Source organism: Excalfactoria chinensis, chromosome 1 (genome assembly GCF_039878825.1).
Source record: "Excalfactoria chinensis isolate bCotChi1 chromosome 1, bCotChi1.hap2, whole genome shotgun sequence".
Lineage (NCBI taxonomy): Eukaryota > Metazoa > Chordata > Aves > Galliformes > Phasianidae > Excalfactoria > Excalfactoria chinensis.
The window spans coordinates 60,967,191-60,993,940 of record NC_092825.1 but is presented as its reverse complement, the minus strand read 5'-3'; the positions used below and the strand labels follow the sequence as shown (position 1 = coordinate 60,993,940).

The 26,750-nt window shown below is 36.6% G+C and overlaps 1 protein-coding gene across 1 annotated transcript in view; it reads right to left on the bottom strand.

The window, feature by feature from the left end:
• PIK3C2G (phosphatidylinositol-4-phosphate 3-kinase catalytic subunit type 2 gamma) overlaps positions 1-26,750 on the bottom strand; it is a 188,359-nt gene that overhangs the window by 27,703 nt on the left and 133,906 nt on the right. The window contains exons 25-30 of the mRNA XM_072351379.1: positions 24,247-24,356; positions 16,327-16,519; positions 15,657-15,778; positions 15,378-15,425; positions 10,667-10,775; positions 2,650-2,725 (exon numbers count right to left, since the gene is read on the bottom strand). Of these exons, the coding sequence (XP_072207480.1) occupies positions 2,650-2,725; positions 10,667-10,775; positions 15,378-15,425; positions 15,657-15,778; positions 16,327-16,519; positions 24,247-24,356 (658 nt within the window). The remainder of the gene's footprint in view (positions 1-2,649; positions 2,726-10,666; positions 10,776-15,377; positions 15,426-15,656; positions 15,779-16,326; positions 16,520-24,246; positions 24,357-26,750) is intronic.

Sequence of the window (26,750 nt, the reverse complement as noted above, 5' to 3'; positions counted from 1 at the left end):
CTACAACATTTGTAAATTAAAGCTGTATAAAAGAAAGATGCTATCTTGATCAAAATTCATAACCCGCTTCTATTGGGCATTGGCTTTGTTTTACACTGATCCTAACTAAAAGACTAATTGTTTGCCCATGTAAAGGTTGAGAGAGAAATCAGCAGGATCATGGAAAGCTGCAGCCTGTATTAAAGCCATATTAAACCTGAGGTATTTTTCAAAATAGCTAAAAATGAAGTTGCTTATAGAATCATAAAGCGACAAAATCTCTGGGTGAAGGATGCACTGTTTTCATGGAGATTGCCTTTTTCCTGAAGGCTCAGTGAAATTATTACCCAACACAGCTCAACTAATACCATTTCTATTTTTTTTAAATTATTATTATTATTATTATTATTTTCAAATAAAGTGTTTCAGGGTAATCTCAGCATACCAGAGCCCCTAGGGCCAACTGTGTCCTTCTCAGCAACTCCTTTTATGGTATATGGAAGTTTGACTTGATCACTAACCGCCTGCATTAGATGGACTCATATCTTACTCAAAGGATAGACTGTAATAATGTATTGAATGTCATACAATATAGGTCTAAGTCATCTAGCTAGCTGGGGTAATGCAGCAATCTAACTCCAGGGAGAAGGGGCAAAGTGTAAAGTGTGTGAAATGTTTTGAAATGGCTAATTAGCAGTGCATGGCTGGTGGTCTCATTGCTGACCTAACTCATACACAGATGAGCTCATCCCTTTCCACAGTTCACTCCAGTTCACGCCAGATGTACTCAGCTCTGCACTAAGTGCAGTCCCTTCCTTGACGACTAGAAGTGGTGCCATACCCAAAGCAACTCAGCCCCAAATTCTTGATCTTTGTCTCTAGAGAATTTAAACTCATTGGGCCCTGGTTTGGACTGTGTACACTACTGGTATTCTATTAATAAATGTCAGCAATCCACTCATAGTCCAAAGGGATATTTTTTTTTTTTTTTTTTCTGTTAGACAAAGGTTTTGTCCTGAATTTAGAATGAATGAGTCCAAACTTTAAAAGGCAGAGTTTCTGAGCAGAAATAAAATGCCTCTGAAGCTAGACTACATTAATCTCTTCTGACTGTGTAGCGACCTTTACCTAACAGGGCCACTGAGTTCATAGTGAATCAGCAGATTGGGTTATCTGTCACATAGCTTTCATCAAACACTCACTAATCATGTTCTTACCTTTGTTTCTTTATTCTATTTTCTGAATTTGATGCCATTGATAACCAAAAAAAGGGCTCACCTTTTGGACTATATTGTCTAAAGATAGCACTGTTAAGAAGTATTAGACTTACTTATTTTGCACCTTATTCAATACTGAGTTCATGCTTTTGCACAAGATACTTACACCCAGATTCTCTGTAGTAATTAGGAACTAAACCTTACTGAAATATCAAAATCCCTCTAAAGACCTCAGACTTAAAACACCTTTATGCTTCAGTTCACTCCTACATGCCTACAACTTTGGTTAAAGAGACTATTGAGAACAGTAGCCTATAGACGCAGATTTCATGTTACATTTGAATTCTGGTCTGGATTTTCTGATCCATGATAAGATTCAGCAATGAGATTCATGTCTGTATATTCCTAACACCTAGGCCATATTCACATTATCCTCTCATTCTTTTGTACAAGTTAGAACAATCATTACTAATTTCCAGTAGTCATAATGGATTTAATATGATAATTGCATATCCTAATCAAATAAACTCTATGCAGGGGAAGCTGTCAAAAGGCCGAGAATGTAGAATAGGAATTATTTTGATCTGATGACTTTAAAAAAAATGGTCACAGCAAAGGAGTTAATAAAGGCCCCATCTTCAGAGAGAATAAGTTAACATGTAAACTAAATATGCTGAGCTACTTTCTGAAAATTGGGCAATTGGTCATCTTGGAAACTTTCTGACAATTGGAGCACAAAGCAGCTGAATCATGAATTTTGCCTGAAAATTGATTGCTGAAGTTTATTTTCAGTGCAGAACTAGTACAGTGTAAGAGAACAAACATTCACAGTTTACTCTATATGGCCTATGCTTTGTCTCTTAAAGCCCTACTGCCAGAGATTAGATTAAATTAGGTGCTGCACAGGAGAAAGAAATAGGTTAAGCATTATGGGAACAATGCAGAATGTCACTTAGTAAGAAGTGGATTACCACAATCATTAATAATGTATGCCTAGGTATTAACATAATGTTTTGTTATTCATCTGCTCCACTCATTCTGAAAATGACTTTTGAAGTCACCACTAATTTTCTTTTGCTGTCCAAGTACACACTGTGCTTTGTCATGACTCAAATCCTTTCCTCTGGAACCTTCTCTGAAACTTTTGTTTTGTAAAACAGGAAGCCTGCCACAGTCTGGTCTGTCTAAATAGATGTTTACTTTGCATACAGGCATAGTTATTCAAAAAGAATTAAAGCAAGGCTGAGCAGAATATGCCAAAGTGAAAGCAAAATACTGGTTACATCAATAAAACATTTTCAGAAACTTTGAGAAGTCAGGAAGTATTTGTTGATTATCTGTACCTCTTAAAAAAATATTGCCACATTAAACACCACTCACCTCTGCATTACTGTATTCAATATCACTCATGAATTCATTCTTAGAAAACAGATAAAACTGGTAATCCACATACCTGATGTCACAGATGATGCTGTTTCTGTCAAGGTACGTTTGGACCAGTTCAGGAAGAAGCTGAGTACAAGCTCATTCTGAAAGACAATAAAAATACTTTGGGAATATTGTATGCACTCTGTTCTCTGAATTAGTTCTCTCAGAATAGATTACTGGTAGACTTTTGAAGTACGTATTGAAATCAGCAATGAAGGGCAGCCTTTCCCCCTGATCATAGGTAGGAACACTAGGGAATGATTTCTGCACAGGTTCTGGGAAGATAATGGTGCCCCTTACCACTGTCTCAGGAAGACTGTTTTGGTGCCTACCTTACCCCTTTCTATCAACACACTTCTAAAAAAATATGCGCAATGTAGGCCATATAATTGTGTTCTTACTTGATCTTCGGTGTCTCCATATGTACATTAGCAGTTGCAACTACATTTATAGTACCCCATCTGCAAAACAAATGCAGAACAGCATCTTCTCTAAATATTGCACAGACAGTGCGAATCTTGTCCTTGGCACCAGACCAGCCCCAAGCACCTGACCTAACCTGTACCCGCTTTGGACACTGTGCATACCTCATTTGGAGACTTAGTGGATGCCCACATTAAAAAGGTCCATACAGAGTTAATTCCTACCAGCAACCAAAGCAGACTGGAAAGCATGCTCATATTTCATCATCCTGTTTCAAAGAGTAATCCACCTTATGTACTGCACTATAACTTCTACTTTTATGTACTGTCCTGTACTATGTTAGTGAACATATATAACAAGTAGTTACATTCAGCTTTAGAGAATTAAAACAATAAACCAAATCTCCAGGCTTCAGCATTGTGCAAGGCAATAAAAAATGTGAATTCTAATATGAACTGTAAAAGGATTCTGAATCAAAGGTGGACAGTAATTACATTTTATTACCTTGTTTATAAACCGTATTTCAGAATGGCCATTCTTTAAGACTGTTACAATTGCTACATTCATATTGATGCGACTTCGACTGACACTAACAAATGGGCTGAACAAGAGACTTTCCAGATTCTAGCATTAAAATGTCACCATTGTTTTTTTCCTGGCCATGGAAAATGTGTCTCTTATCGACAAGATGTATTTCATGTAACATTTGTCTTCTTTTAGTTTGACAAGATGTGGCACGATTTGTGCAAGGAAAATAAAAAAAGGGAGGTTAGTGACAAATGCAGATAGTGAAGAGTTAACATGTGGGGTCAGCAGACAGAAAAACAAGGTGCAGCATGGAGATAAAATTAGGCAACTTGGACTTATTTTAGCAGTTGTCTTTTATTATTAATTTCTCTGTTTGGAATTTTTCCTTCCACACCGATTTTTTTTTTTTTTTTTTTTTTCTTGCAAATTAAAAAAAGAAAAGAAAAATATAAGCTAACAAAATTATTTTCCTTGAACTGAAAGACAAATCACTAGGATATTAGCAGTAGACTGCCAATATACCTGTCTGTTCTAAACATATGTAATTATTTTCTCATCTCATGAGGATAGTTTACAGAGGAAAGTCCATGCACCTGCTTCAGGTTTTAAGAGCTCTAAACAGCCAAGTTACTCCTTGCAAGATCTCCATTTGCTCTTTCAGCACGAGTCCCAAGGGCAGGAAATCTCAAGGGTTCTAAGAGCATATTTTTGGCAGCTCAGTCTTTATTTGACAGCATGAAAATAAGTAGGGAAACTTAAACAGCCCTTTGAGCTGAAAGATTTTGAGAGAAGTGGGCAGGAGGTGGAAGGAAGGATAGACTGACTTGAAAGAGAAATAAAAAAGTTCCACAGTGAGAAGTCCGGTGTTCTACCTCCTCTTCACTTACTCTTTCAGCAGTAAGTGAACATATATTGAATAGTGCTTTGTAAACAGGAGGTGGGAAGACTGCTTCAGGTGAGAGTTCCAAATTCTCATTCCTAAAGGAAAGAACACTGAAACAAATGGCATTTGGTTTAGAAATGTTAAGTGGAATTGGTGCAGATCATGTATCGGGCATGAACATGATAGGCACATAAACCGCAGTGCCACAGCACTAAGTTCAAAGCATTCCCTTTCTGAGTGTCCATCTTACTCAATGGGCACTGAAGGCTGTGGAAAAGCAGCAAGATTAATGTTGACAAAAGAAAAGGAAAGCTGCTGAATTTCCAGGTGATTCCTAAATCCTGTTGAAGTCAATGGGATGACAAGCCACTAGACTCCAGTCCAAGACTGAAGCACATGCTTGGAGTTAAGTAAATATCTGAATACACTGCTAAGCAAGATAAGACCCACCAGAGCTTTGAACATGTGTGATAAAGTGCATACCATATTTAGGCAGACACAGACTGCTTCTGAACAATTGTTACAAAGGCAGGTGGCCATAGATGGGAATCTCGAGAGACCAGGTAACAGTCTTTCTAGACAGGCAGGCACTGCCACAAGAACTTTTTCTTTCCTCCCTGGAATTATTAGATTGACTTCAACAAATGAAAATTCCCTAAGATGCCAACCATATGGGGATTTTTTAGGTAAGCCTCCTATCAGTTATCTAACCATTCTTACCCTATAAGATAATGATTTAAAAGGTAATGCTTATATTTTTCCAGATCACCCAAAATATTAATTTTGGGGGGAGCAGTCAAATATATATATAGGTGCATCAGTGCTGGCCTGGTTATGACCTTTATTCAGCCATTAGCTTAAAAGGGACAAATTCTGCCTCCACTTACACTAGGATACAGCTGAAATAAGCAATTTCAGTGGCATCAGGGGAGCTGACACATCCTTGCACCACTGTAGCACAGTAGAATCTGTCACTGCTCTCCATTAGAGCCTAACAAGAAAAGCACTCTGCTGTTAGTGAAACACAGCCAGATTTCAAGCCAGATTTAATTTTGTTAAGAAGAGCAGTCTCTCTGCTTTCAGCTTTATTTTCAGCTGTGTTAGAGTAGATTTGGGGTCAGAGAACACCCATGCACCTGTTATACTTTAACAGGATGGAAGAACAGCAGGAAAGAAAGAAATGAGTAAAAGCTGACCTTGCGGCAGCTATTATTTCTTCAGGAGAGGACAGGGGAAAAGAGAAGACTTTAAACTTTCCCCATTTTGACTTTGTTTGATATCTACCTGCAGGAATAGAGGAGCAGTGGGAGTTTAAGGGACCCACAAACCTTAGGTGCACTTTGTGTCACCGTGTTATATAATTCCATGTGGGCACCACTGGTGCTGTTTTCTCAGCTCTGTACATCTCAAGTAGCTCTAGCAAATAAAATACAAGTGAAATATGGGAAGCTCTTATTAAATTTTGTTACTTTCATTGTGGCTGTTAAAACATTACTCATTCTAGAACCACACCATGGGCCTGGTTTTCAATGTATGTATCTTTGAAAATAAGTGAATGTAATTTACAGCCATTTCCATTTATATCCACTGCATGCCCACTCACATTGCCTTTAACTCTCCCTAATAATTTTTATCGAACCTATTCATACCTGATACACTGTAACTGATTGCTTACCTTCTTGCACTGGTTTATCTCTGTCCCAAATTTTATAGCTGATACTGAATACTTAAAGAGAAAATTTTTATAGGGGCAAAACCCAACATGCCTCATGTCTTTGTACCAATTAGTGTCCTGTGCATCCACACTTGCTACATTTATTTTTCTTCCACAAACAATACCCACTTTGATAAACAGCCCCCCTCAAACATCCCTGTCCACCACACACACAAAACATTTTTCACAATGTGAAAAGTACAGGACAAGCAGAATATGCTCATTTAAGGCTATGCAGTTTTGTAAGATCAGTATATCTATCTGATCTCTGAACTGTGCTATCAGTAACAGTATCCACAAATTAAATGCTACTTCTTTTAAATAATGAGAGATGGGGAAATTATCCATAGAGAGTTACTAGCTGGCTGGTGGTACCACATGCTACACTGAACATTGCTTTAGATTCAATTTTATATTTCTATTTTTAATTCCCAAGCCAAGTGGAAGTTGTTCTTTAAAGATAAGTAAGCTTAGCCAATATCTAACATGCTGCTGCTTGACACTAGAGCCAAGAGAAAACTCAGTTAATGGAGACTTACTCACTTTTGTGTCCACAGTGAGCAGGCAATATTGTATAAAAACGACAAGACACTATGGCAGCCCTAATTTATGTATGTTGAGATTTGGGCTGCAATCTCCACTAAGCCCATCACTCAATTGGAGTTAAGAGTGAAACAGAGAAAAACAGAGAAAAATGCAAATGTGCAAGGCAGTAGATGACTTCTGCAATAGATTTTACTTATACGGCAAATACGTATTTCTGTCATCCTCCACATTACTCATCTTCAATTTATTTTTCCTTGATGTTTCACCTATTGTTTGCGGCATAACCTGGTTGTTTTGCTGTTTAATGAAGTAGAACTCTGAGAGTCTAAACAGTGCTGAATATGTAGCCTTCCTTATCCTGATCCAAAAGACCCAAACATTTCAGCTGGCAGCCATGCAACCAAGACCCAAACATGTCAGCCAGCAACTGTGCAGCTAGTACAAAACTAAATATTCCAATGATATGAGCACATGTATTACCATTGATTTGAGGGGAGTAGAAGGAAACTTAAAAAGATGCCAAAACATATTTTTGATCCTGCCCCAAATGACTCAATATGAAAACTGCCTTTTGCATTGTAGTGGTTGATGTTATGAATATAGCTTATTGTTCATGTACAGTCTGGTGGCGCAGTTATTTATAACTAAGTTTTAACCTGAATTTAAAAACAAATCACACTCCTATTCTAGGAAAGTCTTCAACAAATGTCTAAGAAGAAATCAGTGAATGAGATTTATAATCAAAATAAACCACAGACTTGATAAAATTCTTCAGATAGAAATGGGCATAAGCACACATTTACACATTTAAACTAACCTACCACCAAATATCTTTGCCAGCTGATGTTTCAGCACTTATTGGATTTAACACTATCATTCAGGGACAGAGTACTGTGGCTTGGTGCTTTTGTTCTTTAAAGAGAGTTTGAAGAAACATTTAATTCCATTTGAGCTACAGTACAAATGAGAAGGCAGTTGTTTACTACATATCCTCCTTTGTTCAATCCATTTAGCAGAAAAGGTGTCAGTCCAATTTACTCTTAGTCATAACCCAATTGTCATAATCAAAACTCAGACTGGACTGAAAAGCATGCACTTAAGGCATGGCTGAGAAATGAATTTGGATATAATCCAATCCTTTTTTATTTCTAGGATTTTAAATTACTTAATTGGCAGAACCAAGTGTGCAGTTGGTCCTGTGTAGACTTGACTAAACTCTTCTGAGCTGAAAAAATTTGGTCACTGGTGTCCAGTCAATCAGAGTAATTTGTTTACAGTGATACAGTGATAGGAAGACTATTTAATAATGAAATGGCAGCTCTTCCCTTTTTGGCTTAGTACCATCCCAAATAATACTTTAGGATACTATAGAGCTGAAGTACAACTCAGCAGAAAGAACCGACCATTTTGAGAAAGTACAGGGAACTTGGTTCTACAGGCATCTAATCTTACAAGATTTCTTCTACAATTTCTGAATTAATTATTAATTCTTACACAGTTTTACTCTTTCAGAGGAACGACAGTTTGGTAATGCCTGAGAATAGACATCTCCCTAAATGGTTTTGTTATACTCCCTAGTCATCTTAGAAAAGGGACAAATTTAACTGTAAAGTGGTCCTAGGCATGAGGAGAGATAAAATAATTGTGCTTATTTTTATCAAGAAAGCCTCCTAGCTTGGCTTTCTGCTTAGAGCAAAATGAAGAAGTCACAACAGCACTTTAAGAAAAGTCATACCAAAGGGGAAAGTGAGAAGGAAGCCTTCAGCTGGGAGCACAAAGGAAATTACCAACTGACTGGTCTCCTTTTTCTGTGTGGGTCAGAATACATCAGTCTTTTCTAAATTTCTCACATCTCCCAGCAGGAGAGAGGCATATTGAAGTAAAAAATAATGATTCAGTGTTTATAGAGTATCAATAATTCTAACAGTTATCATCTAGAACTGCAGGCTAAATTTATGTGGTTGGCAAGCTGATTTCCAGAATGCAACAGCACTTCATAGACAGAAACAATCTGCTTATTACTCCATTTATTATCATGTCCCCTCCAAAGGCTGCATACCAGCAGCTATGAAGTCTTCTTAGGCATGTAATTGTTTTATTCTCCTCATGGTTTATAGGCTGTATCAGACTTGAATGGCTTTCAGCTGCTGAACAGTCCAGCATGTCTGTATAGCTCCACTGGACCAGTTTAGAGCCACACCAGCATTTCTCAAACAGATCTGCTCACAGTTCCCTACAAATACCATTTTCGTGGTTGTGTCCTAGTATTTCAGCAACCCATTCCGAGGCAGCATGCTCTAACTGATTATTAGACTTCACAGACCATGGAGCAGGAGGGAGAGCATCTGGGCATGACTGGGAAATGTTTTTATTACTATCCCATGGCTTTAAAAAGTTTAATTTTACAACCACAGGTCAGGCTTCAAGACAGCAATGCTTGGTCCAAGTTGAAAATTCATGCACCTTACAGCAGCCCAGAGCACAACAGAAGATAGATAGCTGTCCATTTCTAGGTCACTGGCTTATTTGTGTTTTTCCTCAGCTGTGACCAAAAAGTGATAATGTAAAACAAACTCACGAGTCTACTTGAGTGACAGAAATTACGCAACAATTAAATTCAATCTGTGCAGTTTATTTAGCAAAGTCAGTCACGGGAGTCAAACACCCAAGTCAGCTGTCTGTGTTAAATTAGGTGCAACTCTATGAAACACATAAGACCTATCACTGGAAAATCTTCTCAATTTCAGCTCAGCACAGAATTTTTATTAATGCTAATAAAACTCATGTTTGCTTTCTGTATGGACAATTTCCTTTTTAATCCCCACTATGCAGACACATCTGGGAAAGTTTACATAGGTAGGCAGTAAACATTTTTTCCCTCCTACAAGATGCTTGCACGTTTAAAGAAAAAAATATCCCACCATACCCCACTTTTGGTACTCTAGACTGTTGATGCTATTAAACCAAACCAGAACGAATTTGTGCTGTAGCCCTGAGGCCATGGGAGATGACAAGTCCCATCTGGCAGAGACCCAAGCTCTACTAGAGAACACGTTACCAGTGAAATAGCAGGGAGATCATGCCCTGGCTCCATTAATTTACTAGCCTCTATGTAGCCCCAGGGTCTAACAAAAATCATTGCTTTTTCCTCTCCACCCAGTAGTTTTCCTGACTACTACTGGTCAAAGGAAGACACTCTTCTCTCAGACTGGAGTTGCTGTCAGTAATTGGCAACTCTACTTCTGAAGTGATGCAACAAAATTGTTTAACACTGTGCTGAGGTACAAGAGACATCTGACATGCTCTAGGTCCTGGCTTTCACAATGCTGAGGTGCATAAAGGAGACAATGAAGAGTCTGTTTTTATCACTATTGAGACTTTCCATTTTGAAATAGGAGGAAAACATGAAATCTCAGAAAACAAGAATAAATAAAAACCTGACAAATTTAATGGACATGATGTATCATTTTGATAGTAATGAAATATCCTGATTTCCATTTGTTTGTAAAACTATTTCTTAGATATGTTACTTAAATTTTGAAATGAAGAGTGTTTATGGTCTGCAAGAATGAAAATTCTCATTTTAAAACTGTCAAAATTGGACTTCTTCAATATTTCAAAATGTACTCCTCTTTTAGACATTATATTCCTCAGAACTTACTCCTTACTGTCAAAAATACAGTGAATCATTACTTTTGGATGGCAGCAAAGGAAGAGAAGCTATTTTGAAAAATATCCTGCCTGAAAAATAAAGCCATTTTTCAGTCACTCTTGTTTTGTCTGAAGCTCTGCAGAATGTTGCAATGGCTTCATCTCAAAATGACTGCATTAGAAGTGTCATCTATGGCATTTATTTTTTCAAGTGAGGCAATGGAAAGCTTCCTGATTCTTTTCATACAATGCTACTAAAAGCCACATGCAAATAAAGCAAGTATTGGAAGAGCTCACATTTGCCAGTTTTCTAGATCCACTTAATAGCTGCTTCAGGTAGAGATTCAAATCCTTCACTCTCTTATGTTCGAGATCTGTGAAAGGTATATGCCATGAGTGGGGAAACCTGCAAAAGAAGAATATTTGTATTTATTACTCTCTTTATTTAGTACTCTATTTGCTGAAAATATTTCCGGCTCTGTTTAACAGAATGATGGATATCTTTCCAAGATATTTTGCAGGTAGGTGAAGGGATGAGTACAGTTTCCACAGGATTGTATACCCTCTGATTCTCATTCTTTTCTAATGATAATTTGATGATATTCTTTTTCATACTGTAATCTTTTTCTGTCTAAATAAATTTATTCTAAATATGTATGTTAAAAAACACTATAAGGCAATTACTTGTGTATTACTGCATCTAAATACTTCTAAAAGTTTGTCCTTTACGATGCTAGGAAAACATTTGCATAGCGCATAGTACAGCAGATCTCTGATCTCAGCTCAAGGCTCTTGCTATTCAAAGCCTTGCATTACAATACCAAATGCCTAAAGCAGGTACCTGATCCCATATGCAGTTTCAGGCATGACCACAAGAAAAGTAATATATGGAAACAAACTATCATTACAATAACAAAATCAATCCCAACAAAAGCAATAACAGTAATAACAGCTATGTTCCATAGAATTTTTATTAAGATGAATTTCACTTCAATTTTCTAAATAAACAATGTAGGCCCAGAGTGGTCTTAGGTCAATTTTCAAATGTTATGAGGGAAAATGTCAAAATCCAACATTTTTTTTCACTTGAATCATCTTTGTGTTTTAGAAAAAAACATATATTAGATCAGTTAAAATGTTGGCGTCTTAGCAGTCATAGAATCACAAAATGGCTTGGATTGGAAGGGACCTTAAAGCACACCCAGTTCCAATCCCCTGCTACAGGCAGGACTGCCACCTGTCAGATCAGGCTGCCCAGGGCCCCATCCAACCTGGCCTTGAGTACCTCCAGGAATGGGGCATCCACAACTACCTCACAGAGCAGTACACTTATGAATTTACATTAACCTTGCTCTGACAAGGGCAATTTCTTACTGGTTGAAGAAGCATTTGAAAGGCCACCTGCGCTAAACTTCATGGTATAGATCACTAATACTGGGATTGTTAAAATAATATTCTGCTTTATGCTCACTAATCTATGTGATACAGAATAATAGAAGCTTTGATCTGGTCATATTTCATTGCCACTGTAAATACTTAACAGTGTACTGCTTAGAAGCATCTTTTTCCTCATACAACCTGATTTATCCAGCAGATCTCAAGAGATATATGAAGGCTTCAGACAAATGACTAAAGAGGCAGCTAGCAGCAAAATATGTTGCAAAGAGACACTTGGACAGCCTTTTGAAAGACAGCTGGTCAGCTCCTACTTTGAACGGGTTTTACACAATTCCACAGCTCAGTGATAAGATGTCATCAGCTTTTCAAAAGCCAGCCAAATAGTAACACATGGAGCTGTGGATTCCCATCCCTGGAGGGGAACACCGGCCAGCACTGCAAACCACCCAGCTGTAAAAATGGCAGAGCAGCCTCACCTACTGAAGATAAAATGACCAAAGATGATTAACCTACACATTTTTTTCTCACCAAGAGATTCAATGTAATTAAATTTCATGAATTATAATTAGACCTGCTGTTTTTTTTTTGTTTGTTTTTTTTTTGTTTGTTTTTTTGTTCGCTTGTTTTAAAATTTATTCTTTTAAAGCTTGTTTTGTAACAGAAGGCCTTTTCCGAAGAGAACACTTATTAAAAGATATTGTAACTCTTTTAGGAGAGGACAAATCTTCACATATCTTGTGTAATACTTCTGAGGAAGAATTCAGTGCTGCAATAATTTAGTCTGTAATTAAAATGGGAAAGGGCCAGGATGATAGCGGCATATTCTATGTATGGCCTTTTCATTATTTTTTCCTATAGCATGGAAGATCGAGGCTTAGTTAGGCACTGTACAACTTAATGAGAGTCAGTTCTTGTATCAAAAAATTACAAAGATAGGATGCAATGGGGCAGGCAATGTGCCATGACCCAAGACTCTCATGTATGTGAACTGTACAGACAAAAATAGAACACAGGTCATTTGTCACACATAGATAGCCTGTGAAAGTTCTGGGCTTCTCTGTGGCAGAGAAAGGATTTCTTTCATGAGATGGTAGTGAAGATCTGTTAGGAAGAAGCATAAAATAAATTAGGCTGTATGACACAAAGAGAGAACTCTGGCTGTAAAATGTTGGCCCTCAAAAGATGCAGCCTAAGCATGGTGGCCAAAATGATGACAGATGCATCTGTAACTTCAGAGACTGCTGATTGATGACACCCAAAGCTTTCTGTTGCAGTGAAGGACAATATGAACCTTGTAGTAGAACTGAACACTTTTTTTAAAGCTTCTTCAAGCATTTGCTGTATTGTGACTGCAGCTGAAACTGATCTTGTATTTGTGAACATGTATTTGAAAAGTATGTTCCAAGTTGGTTTTCAGCTTTGGATCTACTTTAAGGAGATAAAAAAATATATATATATATAAGCTTCTGCCATTTTGAGACATCTTGGGTACCAGATCCCACATCTTACTGAACAAAGGAAGCCTGAAGAGCATTTCTGTGTATAAAATATTTCACTTAAATGCTTTATTGAGTGAAAAGTGTTTTGGCCTTAAAAAAAGCTCCACAACAGCACTATTAATATTCCATCTAAAACCAAATAAGAGAGATGGTGCTAGAGTACAAGCATTTGTTTGGAGCAGCTGTGCTTTGGATAATAAATATAGGCTGACTGTTTATATACAATTTCAGATGCTGAGAACTCTGAGCATTTGCCATTGTTTTATTGAAACATAGCTAGTATTTAGAACCTCTATGAGGCAGACTCATATTGTGATATTGCCTCTTAATGAGACATAAACATATACAATTTCATGAATCAATACAAAGCAGTAACCAAGTCCTTTCTGCTGGCAGTTCCAATTAGTTGGTAATATCAGACATTTTATTTTTCAATCATACATTTTCAAATTGCCTTTGTGGTTACATTACGAAACAAGGCTTTTGCCTTGCATTGAAGCCTCTGGCACTGGCCAGTGTTGGAGGCTTGCATCATACAAATTAATGGCCTCAGACGATATGCCAGTTCCAGTGGTAACTTCCAATAAAGAAGTAGCTTATTTTTTATTATAGAAATAAAATCCGGAGTACATTAGAAATCTCAAGCCAACAAAGATACATTAAAAAACAAATCAAAGCATTAACTTTAAAGAACATTCATAGAAAGAAACATCATAAAATGTAGCAATTTAGCACAGTCTTGGGGACAGATCATTGAGTGACAGTTTACTGCTGGGACTGAATTTTGGCAATAAAACAGTCTTTAGGTCTTAGACACAGTCTCACTGTGCATAGATTAACCTTCTCTGTGTTTGGGAATTTACATTTGCATTGAAAATATAAGTGATTTTAGTAAAGGTAGATGTATGTGAAAAATAGCTAGTACAGCTTTTGCAACTTACTACGGAGCTTCTTAAATCCATGCATTTCTAAAAAGAAATAAATTTTCCTTCAAATAGATATGCTCACTGTAAAAAAAAGAAAAAGAAAGAAAGAAAGAAAGAAAGAAAGAAAGAAAGAAAGAAAGAAAGAAAGAAAGAAAGAAAGAAAGAAAGAAACCAAACCTTAAATTGCCACTTCTTAAATATTTTATCTCACAAACTAGTAATTAGCAAGCACATGGCTCTAAGTAAAGACTGTGAATCAAGCACTTTTGGAATGCAGTGAAATTCCAATTCCCAACAAATTTTTCAGACAGTTAATGTGGGCAGTCATAATGAGTCAAACTGGAGGCAAGAAAAACTACCTCAGGTAGGGAAAAGATGCTCCAGAATTAACCAATCTAAAGCCATTTAACTAAATAACTCTCCCAAACTCAGGGGAATACCAAATTTGAATCTAAAATTCATTGAATTTATTTTAAAGTCTAAATTGTTTTGATTGCGGATATTCACTTTAAGTTGAACATCAAAGACTCTTATTTTTTCAGGTGCACCATTGGAATGTCAGCTTGGCACAGGTAAACTGTGCATCTTTTTTATGCAGTCTTTTGTTTTATCATAGATTGAGCTTGAAGTAGGTGTTGTATTAGGTGAGCCAGCATGACTGTCTAGGAGACTACTTTGTTCTCAGTAGTGTATACAGTATAATACATACGATATTTGTAGAAAACAATTTACCAAAGCCACGGAAAATTGTTTTATAAGGGATTTTTTTATGTAAGATAGAAATATGAAGATGTGAAGACTTCAGAATATTCAAACAGAGAATGAACACATACACCAATAAAAAGGAATAATTATAATTATTGAAATTAATGACAGCTTGTTTTTCAAGAAATGTTAAACTCTCATTATTACTGAGTGATGCAAAGCACTATGTTATTGAGGGGCCGAGAGAGCAAATCAGGTTATTACATATTTCTCAGCTGGGGCGCATGCACATCTTTTTGTAAAAAATGTTAATAATTCCTGACAGAATCAGAAATCAGCATATTTCAGTTCTGTGCCTGTGTGGACATTCCTACATTGGTTTAGTATACTGATTTTTCTAGGAATTCTGACTCGCATCATGAAGAAAATAAATATTATTAAATGCTTTATCACATATTTAATTTAATAAGTACCACTTACCCTTTAATTTCAGAAATACCTGTGTCAAGAACAAACTGCTCCCCTGTTCTCCTTCCAATAAAGGAAAAAAAAAAAAAAAAAAAGAAGATATAGAATATTGTGACAGCCCAATTTTATATGATTCAGTTTCTCCTAAGCTGAATAGAAGACTTGACAGAACATGTCTCATTGCCTTTGTGATTCTAAAAATATGCCTGCCATACATTTTCTTACATTTTTATCTGTGCACAGAGAGAACCATTTAACAGCAGAATAACATTCACTAATACGCTGCCTTACTCTGGGAGTGTATGTGATGGAAACTGCTTCTGGAGATTGCTGTGAAGTTCTGAGAACTGGTCAAATGATTTCTCCACAAAAGTGACCACATTGCAGGTTTGCACCACCTGGACTAGATATAGCTGCATTGGGGAAAAAGGAGAGGCAGAAAAGACAAATGATCAGAGGGGCACGTTAAAAAATATTGTACAAGAGAAAATAAGAGGGTGATTTTTACAAAGCAAAAATTTTATTTCGTGTAGTGCCAGGAGCCAGAGAATTCAGTTTGTAATTTATATCTTTGCTGCATAGAAGGAGAAACTTGCCTGGATAGCATACAACTCAAACACTGAAAGATCACTGCAGTGCGTGAAAACTAATAATGTGCCATTAAAGCATCATATAACAGTCTGCAGTTTCTATTAGGCTTCCTAATTTTGTGCCATGCTTTCCTTCTGGATACTTTAATTAGCTCTTGATTTATTTTTCACTACTGGGCAGGAACCTTTCTCCTTAATGGCTCCCTGCTAATAGCTGTCTGCCTGGTGTTCTTTCTCTCTACAACCTCATTGCTTATGACACTCCTATGATCTTTTCAATGTGGCACAGACAGATCTTCTATAAAAGAGAAGGGAGAGTATATAAACTCACAGACAAATCATTAAAGATAAATAAAGAACATGACACATACATAGTCAGACTTTTTGTTGAACCCTAAAATGGTGGCTCTTGCAATTGACTTCTCTGCATTCAGCATCATCCATTCTTGAGGGACAGTCTCTTGAGATGGAAGCTTTGTAGAGCTGGTCAGTGACATGTGTGCAAGCGTGTGGATCAAGTTATTGAGCTTGACAGGAAAGCACTCCAAACTTTCCTTTATTTTCCTGAAGAACAAAAAGAAGACACTATATATATCTGTTTGGCTCCTATTGATCCTTGCTTTTACAGACACAAGTACCAAAAAAACGCAATACCTAAAACCTGCCTCACATGAATATATGTATACCATATATACCACTATTTACAGCAATACATTTGCAGCCTCACTACTTAGAAAACCATTTTTGCTGTAGCCTCTCCCATGACTCACCTTGGGATAGTTACTTTTCACAAGCAGGATTCCACCATGCAAAAGAGACAGTTTTGTGTGTTTTGAAGGATTCCAGTGTAGAACAACATCTGCTCTTAGCATTTACTTCTTCACCGCACTAATCTCACACAGACTTAAATGTGTTTACACAAGGCTAAGCATCTTTTACGTCCAATTTGTAATTACGCTGTGTAAGATGTCATCCTAACTCCTCTACCCAGTTCTTAAAAGATCAATACCATTACATGAGGACCTACTTAAGATGTTATAAAAAATAAAATACATCTGATTTCCTAACATTTTGAGATCTTTCATCAGAAAAGACACAATGGATAAAAAAAAAATCCTAGATACACATGTAGATATGTCATGTAAACTTGTTTTAACATCAAAGTGAACTCAGTTTGAGAAATAACACTGTGAGATAATCACTGCTCTTTGAAGAATAATATGCAGTGCTCAATAGAAAACACCCTTTTGAATTCAATTGCTGGTTAAAATCTATTGAAAATGTAATTTTTTAAAAACAATAATAATTACATTTTTCTATTTCACTGCTTAGTTCCATAGCTCTCTGAAGATAATCTAAGGTGGGTTCTGATGTTATAGAACAAGTTTCAGACCATTTAGCAGGGAACATCTATCAAAATTTCAGCATTTTGTCTTACATTCTCCTACTTTGGACTACTGCTAACTAGCTTACATTACTCTTAACTACCTTCATCATCACCTCTTTAAAGCTGAACATCTTAACCTGTCATTTAAAATTAAATTTTTATTCATGGGCTTCAGTGTGTGTGTGGGATTGCATACTGCATACTGCAATTAATTGAAATCAACTCCATTCATTGCATTAGCCTGATTTTCATGAGCTCAGATGTTTTGGTTAAAGACTATAGCTTCACAGGGGCCATCATACCAAAAAGAATATCCTACCTGTAGATAGTTTCCCAGCTTGTTCAAACTAACCAGAGATACCTTTCAAAATACTCTGAATTTATCATACACCAATTAGGGTTCCTAAACTAAGGAAATGAGATGTATCTATTTTTCTTAATGTAATAAAACGGGAAGTATCTCTGAATTGATTTAGTTAATTACCTTATTAACTACATTCTTAAGAAACAGATACATAAAGACTATTTAATAAATGACACAAATTAACACCCAAATGGAAATCAAGAAAATAAATCTCGTTTCAAAATATTAGTACAAAATCAATTCATTTCTGATTAGTTAAGCTGCACCTGAGATGTACATTTATTTATTTATTTTTTTTTAGAAAGCTTTTATGCATTTAATTCAATCCACAGTTTAAACACCTGATAAATCACTGTGACATGATTTAGCTATAGAATTTGTAACTTGGTCATATTGTAGCAGAGCAGTTAGGGAATTTGCAATGTTATTAAGAATCAAGTTCACTTTCCAAATGAAAATAGTTCATTTCAATTCACACAAAAAAGGCCTTTGCTTATAAATCAGTATTAATTCAGAAATCACTTCAATCACTAGTATCAGAATACCGCTGTTTAAACAGTTCAGTATTTTAATTGTTTTTTGTTCCTTCCATGATTACACTAACCTTCTAAAATGCTTTTAACACCAAGATTGTTAATAACATACCTTATCTAAACCTAAACAGAGGCTTCTGTTGTTACTGCTGCAGCTTTACTCAGTGAGTTATTATAAATGTTTACATTTAAAATAAAATAAAAATATATGCAGTTTTTTACCCTCTGCATATTCTCTCTTTATACAGAAACAGAAAGCACAAAGCAGGCCATATGTCACGCTATGAACAATGAAGCTTCTTTGCAATTTTGATGAAATTTCAGTGTCTTCACAGCATGTTAGAACTCCAGTTACAGTTGTCTACATTTTCTTTCAAGGGTGAACTGGCCTAAGGAGACTCATCCCATAGCCTCCAAAAGCTGATTCTTATTTATGGAACAGTGGTATACATCAAAAAACATATGCCATCTTTTTACATTTTGCAGCTCTTGTTGGTGTGGATTAGATCACTGACTCAGTTTACTACATTGTAGTAATCTGATTTCCCTCTCTGACAGGATTTTTTAAGTTCATGCTAAGAATCTGTGCTAGAACATGTTCCTTGATCAATCTGAGATGTCATCTCCTTTCTTCAGCCACATTATCTTTAGTCACAGCTGAAGAATTCGGTGAGGTCCAGGGTATGCGCTTGCTCACTAGGTCATTACCATCTTTCCTGCAGCAAAAGCTAGCTCTGCCTTCACAAAGATGTAAAAAAGTGTTTCTAAGTTATTTCAGAACTCTGGTAGCCAAAGCAAGAATTAGTGCTTAAAGGTCGATAGATAGTTAAGTTGAAGTTACCTACATCAAAAGTATTAAATTCAGAGATCCATCAGAAAAACAAATAAAACAGGAACTGTCATTAAATAGAGTAAGACTAATTGTGGTTCATAATATTCCTAAGACACAACTCTTAGGCAGCAACATGATTTCTTTTCCTGCATGGTAATATTTTCTATTGTCATGCAGATAGACGTCTGATCTATTTCTCAGAAAAATGACTTAAATATCTGGGATTTTTCAAAGGTAATGCTTTCTACTTTTTTCACATGCTGAAAGGACTTTGACTTTCAGATTTGGATCATGCTCTTTCTACAGAACTATCAAGTTATGATCAGGTGAAACATGCACAGACAGCTCAGTCGCTTGTGAAAACAGAAATGAATGAAAACTTTGGTTAACTTTTCCAAGAGTATGTAGTAATAGCTTGTAAATGATTTTCAGGTATTAGTCATTTCTTATCAGAGAGGTGTTCTGGGATCTGATGCTTAGATCTTTCTGGACGGACCAGACTTTCTTCCTAGCTTTTCAAGACTACACGCACTCCTGATTACTTATCCAGATCTCAGTTTTCATAGGAAGGATAATAAATTCACCATCACTTTTCCATCTAGACCTGAATACAGCTTGGAGTTCAATGAGTAAAATTTATCTTTGTGGGATTTTCAGAACGTGGCATTTCATTTCCTCCATGAACTTAACAGGCTCAATTTTAAAACAAACTAGGAAGTGTGCCCCCAGCAGCTCCTTACAGACATTTTCAGAACCTTACTGCCTTCAGGAACAGATCTTTTCTGATTTTTACCAACACATGTTCATGGACAATTGATAATCTTCCTGTGCTGACTTTGCATTTTGTGATAACTCTCAAGTTTACATCTTACTTCCCACTGTGATAGTATACAAGCAGTAATTAAGTTTTCTTTACAAACTGCTTGAGTGCAGCAGTGAGAAAGTTTAGTAAGGTATTTTCATCTTTGTCATATTAGAGAAGTCACGAGCTGTCACTGGTTTTTCAGCAGTTTGGAGCATTTCTTGCTGGAGTATCTGCAGCCACCTCAGAAATGGGGATTTTCTGATCAATCTGAGATTAGTGTCATATTTTCAAAGGAGTTACTATGAATTGTTTTGTCTCACAACAGCTGGCATTTGCATCTTGGAGTGGATATATCTGACCTGGACACTGACAGGTACTGAAAAAATGACAAATAAATAGTTAAGATGGCAGCTCTCCCAAGCAGAACCCTTCCTTCAGTCAGGTGGCTTAGGATATGCAGTGGCACTTTGATGGTGCTTTGATGGTCAGATTTACAGTGCCTCTCTTATTTATAGGATTCTGTGAGTGAGTTAGATTGTATACTGCAATCAACTGAAACCAGTTCTGTTTATTGCATTAGGCTAACTTTAATCCCTTAAAAATAATTTTGGATGCATATTACACATACTGCTTCACAGGCACATAAAAAATGTCAGGCAGCAGATGACACCATGCTGACATTTGAAGACATCTGCAGAAAACCAAAGAGGAAATCTATACCCAGAAGTGAAATGGCTTTCTTCTTTTTCTTGGTAAAACCGAGTTTCAGGGAAAGAGGAGAGGAGGGAGGGGAAAGGATCAAATTGAGTTTCAAGGATCAAACTGAGTTCAGGGCAGATGCTGGAGAGACAACAATGTTTCATTTGGCACTAGGTGCACAGAAATGACAAGCCAACACAGAAACTCTTGTTTAACTCTCAATGAGTGCACTGTTTATTCATGATTTGACAGTGCGACCTTCCAGAAGGCTGCAATCTGTGAGGTTTAACACTGCTGCTCATCAGCTTATAATAGTGAACTGACTCAATGTGAGAACAGTACACAGAAACAGGAAAAGGTTCCTGAACATGTCTGAAGTCAAGAAAGAGAGAAAAAGAATTTGGTAAAACAGAGTATTTTACAATTCTGGAAGGATTTGGGCATTGGAGTTAAAGCTCCAATATTAATATTCTGTTGGCTAAAAAGGTGAAGGATGCAGAGCAAATTAACATTGTTTTGCAAGGAATAGTATTGAAATCAGCCATCATATCATGCTGTTTTTAAGAAACAACTGTGTTTCAATTGAGAAACAAATAGTATTATTGCTCAAATCAAGCTCAGGCAATTGCTAAAAGCAACCTATTTCCATGGAAATAGGGAAATATTTTTCTCGTATTTCCACTAGAAAAAGTTTGTGGTTTTGAGTAGATATGCTATATGATAGAATCTGAAAGATTACAATAAATACCATGTACTTAGAACATACAGTGTGACTCTCTGTTGGCAGTTTTTAACATTCCTGTGACTACACTCCTTATCTAGAAAGGAACTTTTTCAAAGCAATAAAATGTTCTGAAAGTAATTATTGAGAAAAAGCAGCTATGAATTAGAAAGGATTTGAGGGCTACTGGAAGTCATGTTAACAAACAGTATTTCCAATTACACTTACTTTCTAAAGACAACTAGAAAAAATAGATTCAGGAATAAAGTACAGAGAGACCTTGAGGAGTATGAGATTAGATTTTTTTCTCACCTGGATCTCTGTACAAAAGGTAAGTAGGAAACATTTTTTATGAAGGACAGGATAAAGTCAGCATAGGTAATGGTAACATTCCTGGGGGTAGGTCAGAAAATGCTTATATGGAGGGCAAGTCTTGAATGGATTTGGGTACTAAGCAAACCCAAAGACTGCCTGGAAACACTTTTCAGAAATTAAAACACAACTCAACATGAAACCTGGTGTTTTGCCCATGTTTAAACGTGTGCAAATGTTAGCTAATGCATGCTTTGAATTAACACAAATAACGTTCAAAAATGAGTAGAAATTAGAATAAACCAAGAAAAAACATGAACTAAAAGGAAATCCATAAAAATTCATGAGCTGATGAAAAGAGACCTTGTACTTACAAATGAGCATATATAATACAAGCATACACCAAGAGTATTAAGGAAGAAAATATCTGAACTTTTTGCATGATATAATGTGCTCTCTGGCCAATAACAAATTGAAAGAAACTGGAACAATAGCCCTAGAGTGTTTACTATGACCAGTAATAAAATGAAAGAAATAAGAACAACAGCCTCAGTGTGTTCACTATAAGCATTTTAGCAGAAAATACTGTTTCAAATATGAGTCAACAGCACCAAATGGATCTGCAGCATGATGCCAGTTTTACTGGTAAGCAGATCTTCAATGTCAGGTACCACCCTGAAGTCCTTCACTTCCTCCAGCCAAAACACTACAATCACTTCACTAACTTCCAATAAAGTGTGTGGAGATACAAACTTGTCCTGAATCCAGCCCTCATTTTTATCTTTCGGCTAAGCAAGACTGCAGAGAGTTTAATCCTAACCATAACCTTATCTCTCCCAGACTGAAAAGTATGCTGATCCTTTTTTTTTTTTTTTTTGCCAGCTGGGCACTGGCTCTGAGAGACACAGATGGAATTTTCACTCTGAAGACTCACATTTGGTTAAGTATAACCTAGTCCTTTTTCTCTAATGAAGAGAAAAGGTATTTCTAGCCATGAGAGACAAAAACAGCTACCCAGATTATGGCAGAATCAAGACTTTTACATTTCAATTAGAAGCTGCACGTTTCCTATTTGAAGTGGAAATGTAAGTCTGTAATTTGGAAAAAGTGAAATTTTAAAGGAAAGGATAAGATAGGAGTTACCAGTAAATGTGAAGATGTAATTAAGTTTTAAAATAAAATAATCTCGTTAAGGTGCAAGAGGAAAAGCATCTGAAATAAATAAATAAAAGAGTTAAAGGAGAAAAATTTCAGTGTTCTTCTGTGTGTAAAATAATGGAATGACAATTTTGAGAAGCATTCTCCTTTCTATTCAAAGGTTCTTATCTAAACTCAGGAGGTCTCTGTTTCATCCTTCTCCAAACCTGCAGCCATGGTTTTGGATTCCAATAGATGTAAAGCACACACAGAAACAGTGCAATTCAGACTGGCCAAAATCTTCAGATGAGCATCTGTAATGGTAATGAGAGTGGCTCAGCTGCTCCAGCTGAAGCTTTCATCCTATTTATTCATTGCAGTGCCCTCTGTGGCTGTACTGAAGGATAGAGTGATTTGCTCTTGCCTCTAGGCGGTTTGTGCAGCACAGAGAGCTGTGCTGCTTTGTGAGTGTGTCTTTTAGTGCTCTGAATTTGAAAGGACTCAGAGCCCAGTGCTGTGAACTTGACATGCCCTGCACTTGTGCAGGAAGAGGTCAGAAGGGTAGGACTTGCTGTGCATGAGTATGTTGTGTCCAGGATGCTGTGAATTCATACTGTCCTTTAGAAACCATAGTGCTGTATAGGACAGGCTCTGACAGAGGATATTCTCATACCGTGCCTAGCATGGGAAAGTGAGTTTCTAAATGCATTCAGTCTCCATTGGCTTCATCTAGAGTATCATCACATAAACAGTTGAAATTATATGTAATGCAGAGAACTGTTTCAGAAGATCACAAGTGCAGGATTCAAACTGATTACATATAGGTCATCTGCAGCTCCTAATCAATAATCCCCTGATATTAACACAAACAAGTAAAAGGTCTCATTATCCTAATACAAATGAAGCATTAAATATACCTCTACTCACACACAGTGCTTTTCTATTATAGATCTGTTAAGTGCTTAGAAGGAAGAATCGTTACATTTTTACAGATGGAGAAACTAGCTACCAGAGAAAGTAACTTGCCTGAAGCAACACAAAACGTCAAAAGAGATCAGAAAAGGAATATAATGTGGGAATTCTAAATCCTCACTCAACTCAGATATTTTTATGGGGAAATTTTACTAAACATTCAGCAAACATTATACAAATTTATTCATTCTAAGTGTCTGCTGTCCAAACAGTGTTGCATGGAGCAAGTACACCTAAAAGCAGAGAGAAATGTTGTCTGCAAATAAGCCAGGGTGGTTTCACTATGCCATATTAATAAAAACTGTGAGCACTGAATAAGCAACTTCTTAAATGTGTACCACAAGTGCACAACTGTGTGAGAAACTTGAGGAGGTTGGTTTTAAAATGAATAAGGAGCAGACTTTTTAAAAGCAATCATGTGAAGACCAAGTGTCCTTTTGTGTAATTTCACCGATTACAACCTCTTAACATAACAGCGTCGCTTTCTGCCTGAAGAAAATAAATTTTCAGTGTTACATTCTATCTTTACCTGGTAAAGTAGCTAGTAGCCTGGAGGTCTGAGTCCTGAGGACGGAGGTTATCATACACATATTTCAGATCCTGAATGCTGTTCAGCTCAGGCAATCCTGCATGCAGCATCTTTATAAGAAATAAACCCACGATTACTCTGTTGTACTATATAAAATAAATTTAAAGTAAATGAGGCTAAGAATAGGAAGGATTTACAGAGGAAGGACTTCTAAAACACAAGACTTGGCTGATCTTTAAAGTGGTTTTGAAGCTGTAGCAATGCCTAGAACACTAAGGTGAACAAATTGCATTGCAAATCATCACACCGAGATACCAGAAGGAGTCACTGATCAAAATCAAGGGTCTATTTTAGTAATTTATTTTATCTTCAGATAGGATGATCTCAAAACACGCATTGGTAATCTTCCTTCATAGCCTTTTAATGATATTAAAGGGAAAGCAACAAAATGCTGGGCAAAACCAGCCACCTGAATAGAAGCCGCATTGCTTTATGCTCACAATATTATCCAAATCCTAACACAATTTAGTGCAACATCACCTTCTCATCTATAATTACTGCTTCCATTATCACCAGTCTAGACTCCTCCTGTAAAAGGATTGTATATTCCATATATGACCTTTCAAGTCAATGGAGGAGAAAGGTTCCCTTACACACTGACTCATAACAGGAGCCTTGACCTTGGTATTCAGAACTGCTCTCTGATGAAGCACATCATGCCCTGTGCATGATGATTGGAATTGTTCTAGTTAGTTGGCCAGGTTTGGTTCAAAAACTAAATAATCCAAATATTTCCCTTGCAAAATTACAACCCAATAGACAGTGTAGACAACTGAGTGTATTCAATTGCTCATACATATCTCTCCATGCACTGTAAAACGTTTACAACTAAAATTATTTTGACTCAATTCAAAACTGACTTATTTTTTCTCAATGATTACAGTAAGTGGAGAATGATGGTTCTTTGTGTGTGATAGAGAAAAAGAAAAACAAAAACAAGCACTTCTTCACATTGCACAGAATGAAACATATATGAATTTGAAGTCAATGGTGTGCATTCTTGATATTTATGTCTGATGTGGGTAGAAAGTCCCACTGAGTTTTTTGGATAACAGCAAAGGAAAAAAGGGGATGCTGCTTTTATTTTAAGGTTTCGTTGAGAGGAATAGAGGAAAGGGAAAAAGGATTTTTGGGGGGGTCCTTTTCCTTATTCCTTCTAATCTTCTTAACATTTAAAAGTCAAATTTCAATATTCTGTACTTTTTTTTTTTTCTTTTTTTTTCTTTTTTTTTTTTTTTTTGGATTATGAGAAACATCTTCTATCAGGTTCAGATAATAGTATCACTAGACAGTTAGATTACTGTCTCACTGATCAGCAAGGAACAGAATGCTCAATGAAATGAACATAAGCAGCTTATTTTCTTGACTAGGTAAAACTTGGTAAGTGAACTGAGAATAGGGACAATAACAACATTCAGCACTTAGGGACTATTTATGTCTCCAACTCATTTATAAAATAGAACTTCTGTCCCCTTTTAAAATTAAAAAGAGTTGTTGCATAGACAAATTAAGCTTCTTCCACTGCATTAGAAAAGGGAATAATTCCACATATGAATATGATCTTTAGCCATTTGCTAAAGTAAGAATTGTCTTCAGCTGGGCTGCATCTACATAGTGCTTTGCTGGCTGCTTTGTCCTTCTTGCTCCACATGGCATATCTTGTTTCCATTCCCTTGGTGGACTTCTGAAAACTGGCTAATGATACTAGACACTAATTAGACAAGGCATAAAATAACAGAAAACAACTACAGGTTGTTTAGGGAAACTCAAATGTCACCAGCTGCCTAGGTTTAAGTGTCTGCAATGATCCCTTCACTTGGTCACATGTATATCTTTACCTAATATGCCTGATATTTTCAGACCTTCAGACCCACTGAGTGGAGACGCCCGTGCTTTGTTTGGGCCTGAATTCAGAGCTGGTGTGTGAATCTTAGCTCACCACCCCATAAAAAAATGAATAGTCTTGGTACAAGCAGATCCCCAGTACAAGGATGTTTCCTGATCTTCTCAAGCAGTATTTCAGAATTCTAAGAAGTTGCAGTGTCTTGTTTGGAGATAGGAGTCTCAAGTTCTAGTTCTGCTCTGTCTAGGCACTGTCTCCTGTATTATAGTATTAGCTCTATTTCTTGATCCAGTAAGTGGATCAGTTACTCAATTTTGCACTTTTTTAAATGACTCAAAAGGTGTTTGTGTCCTCCTATCACTCTGTTTAATAGTTCACATCAGTTCTTCAATGAGATCAAAGCTGATGAACTACAAGCACTTATACAGCTATCTCTGTAGGCTCTGGGGAGACCTCATTGTGGCCTTCCAATACTTGAAGGAAGCATATAAACAGGAGGGGCAGAGTCTGTTTACAAGGGTGGGTAGTGATATGACAAGGGGGAATGGTTTTAAAATGAGACAGGGAAGGTTTAGGTTAGATATTAGGAGGAAGTTTTTCA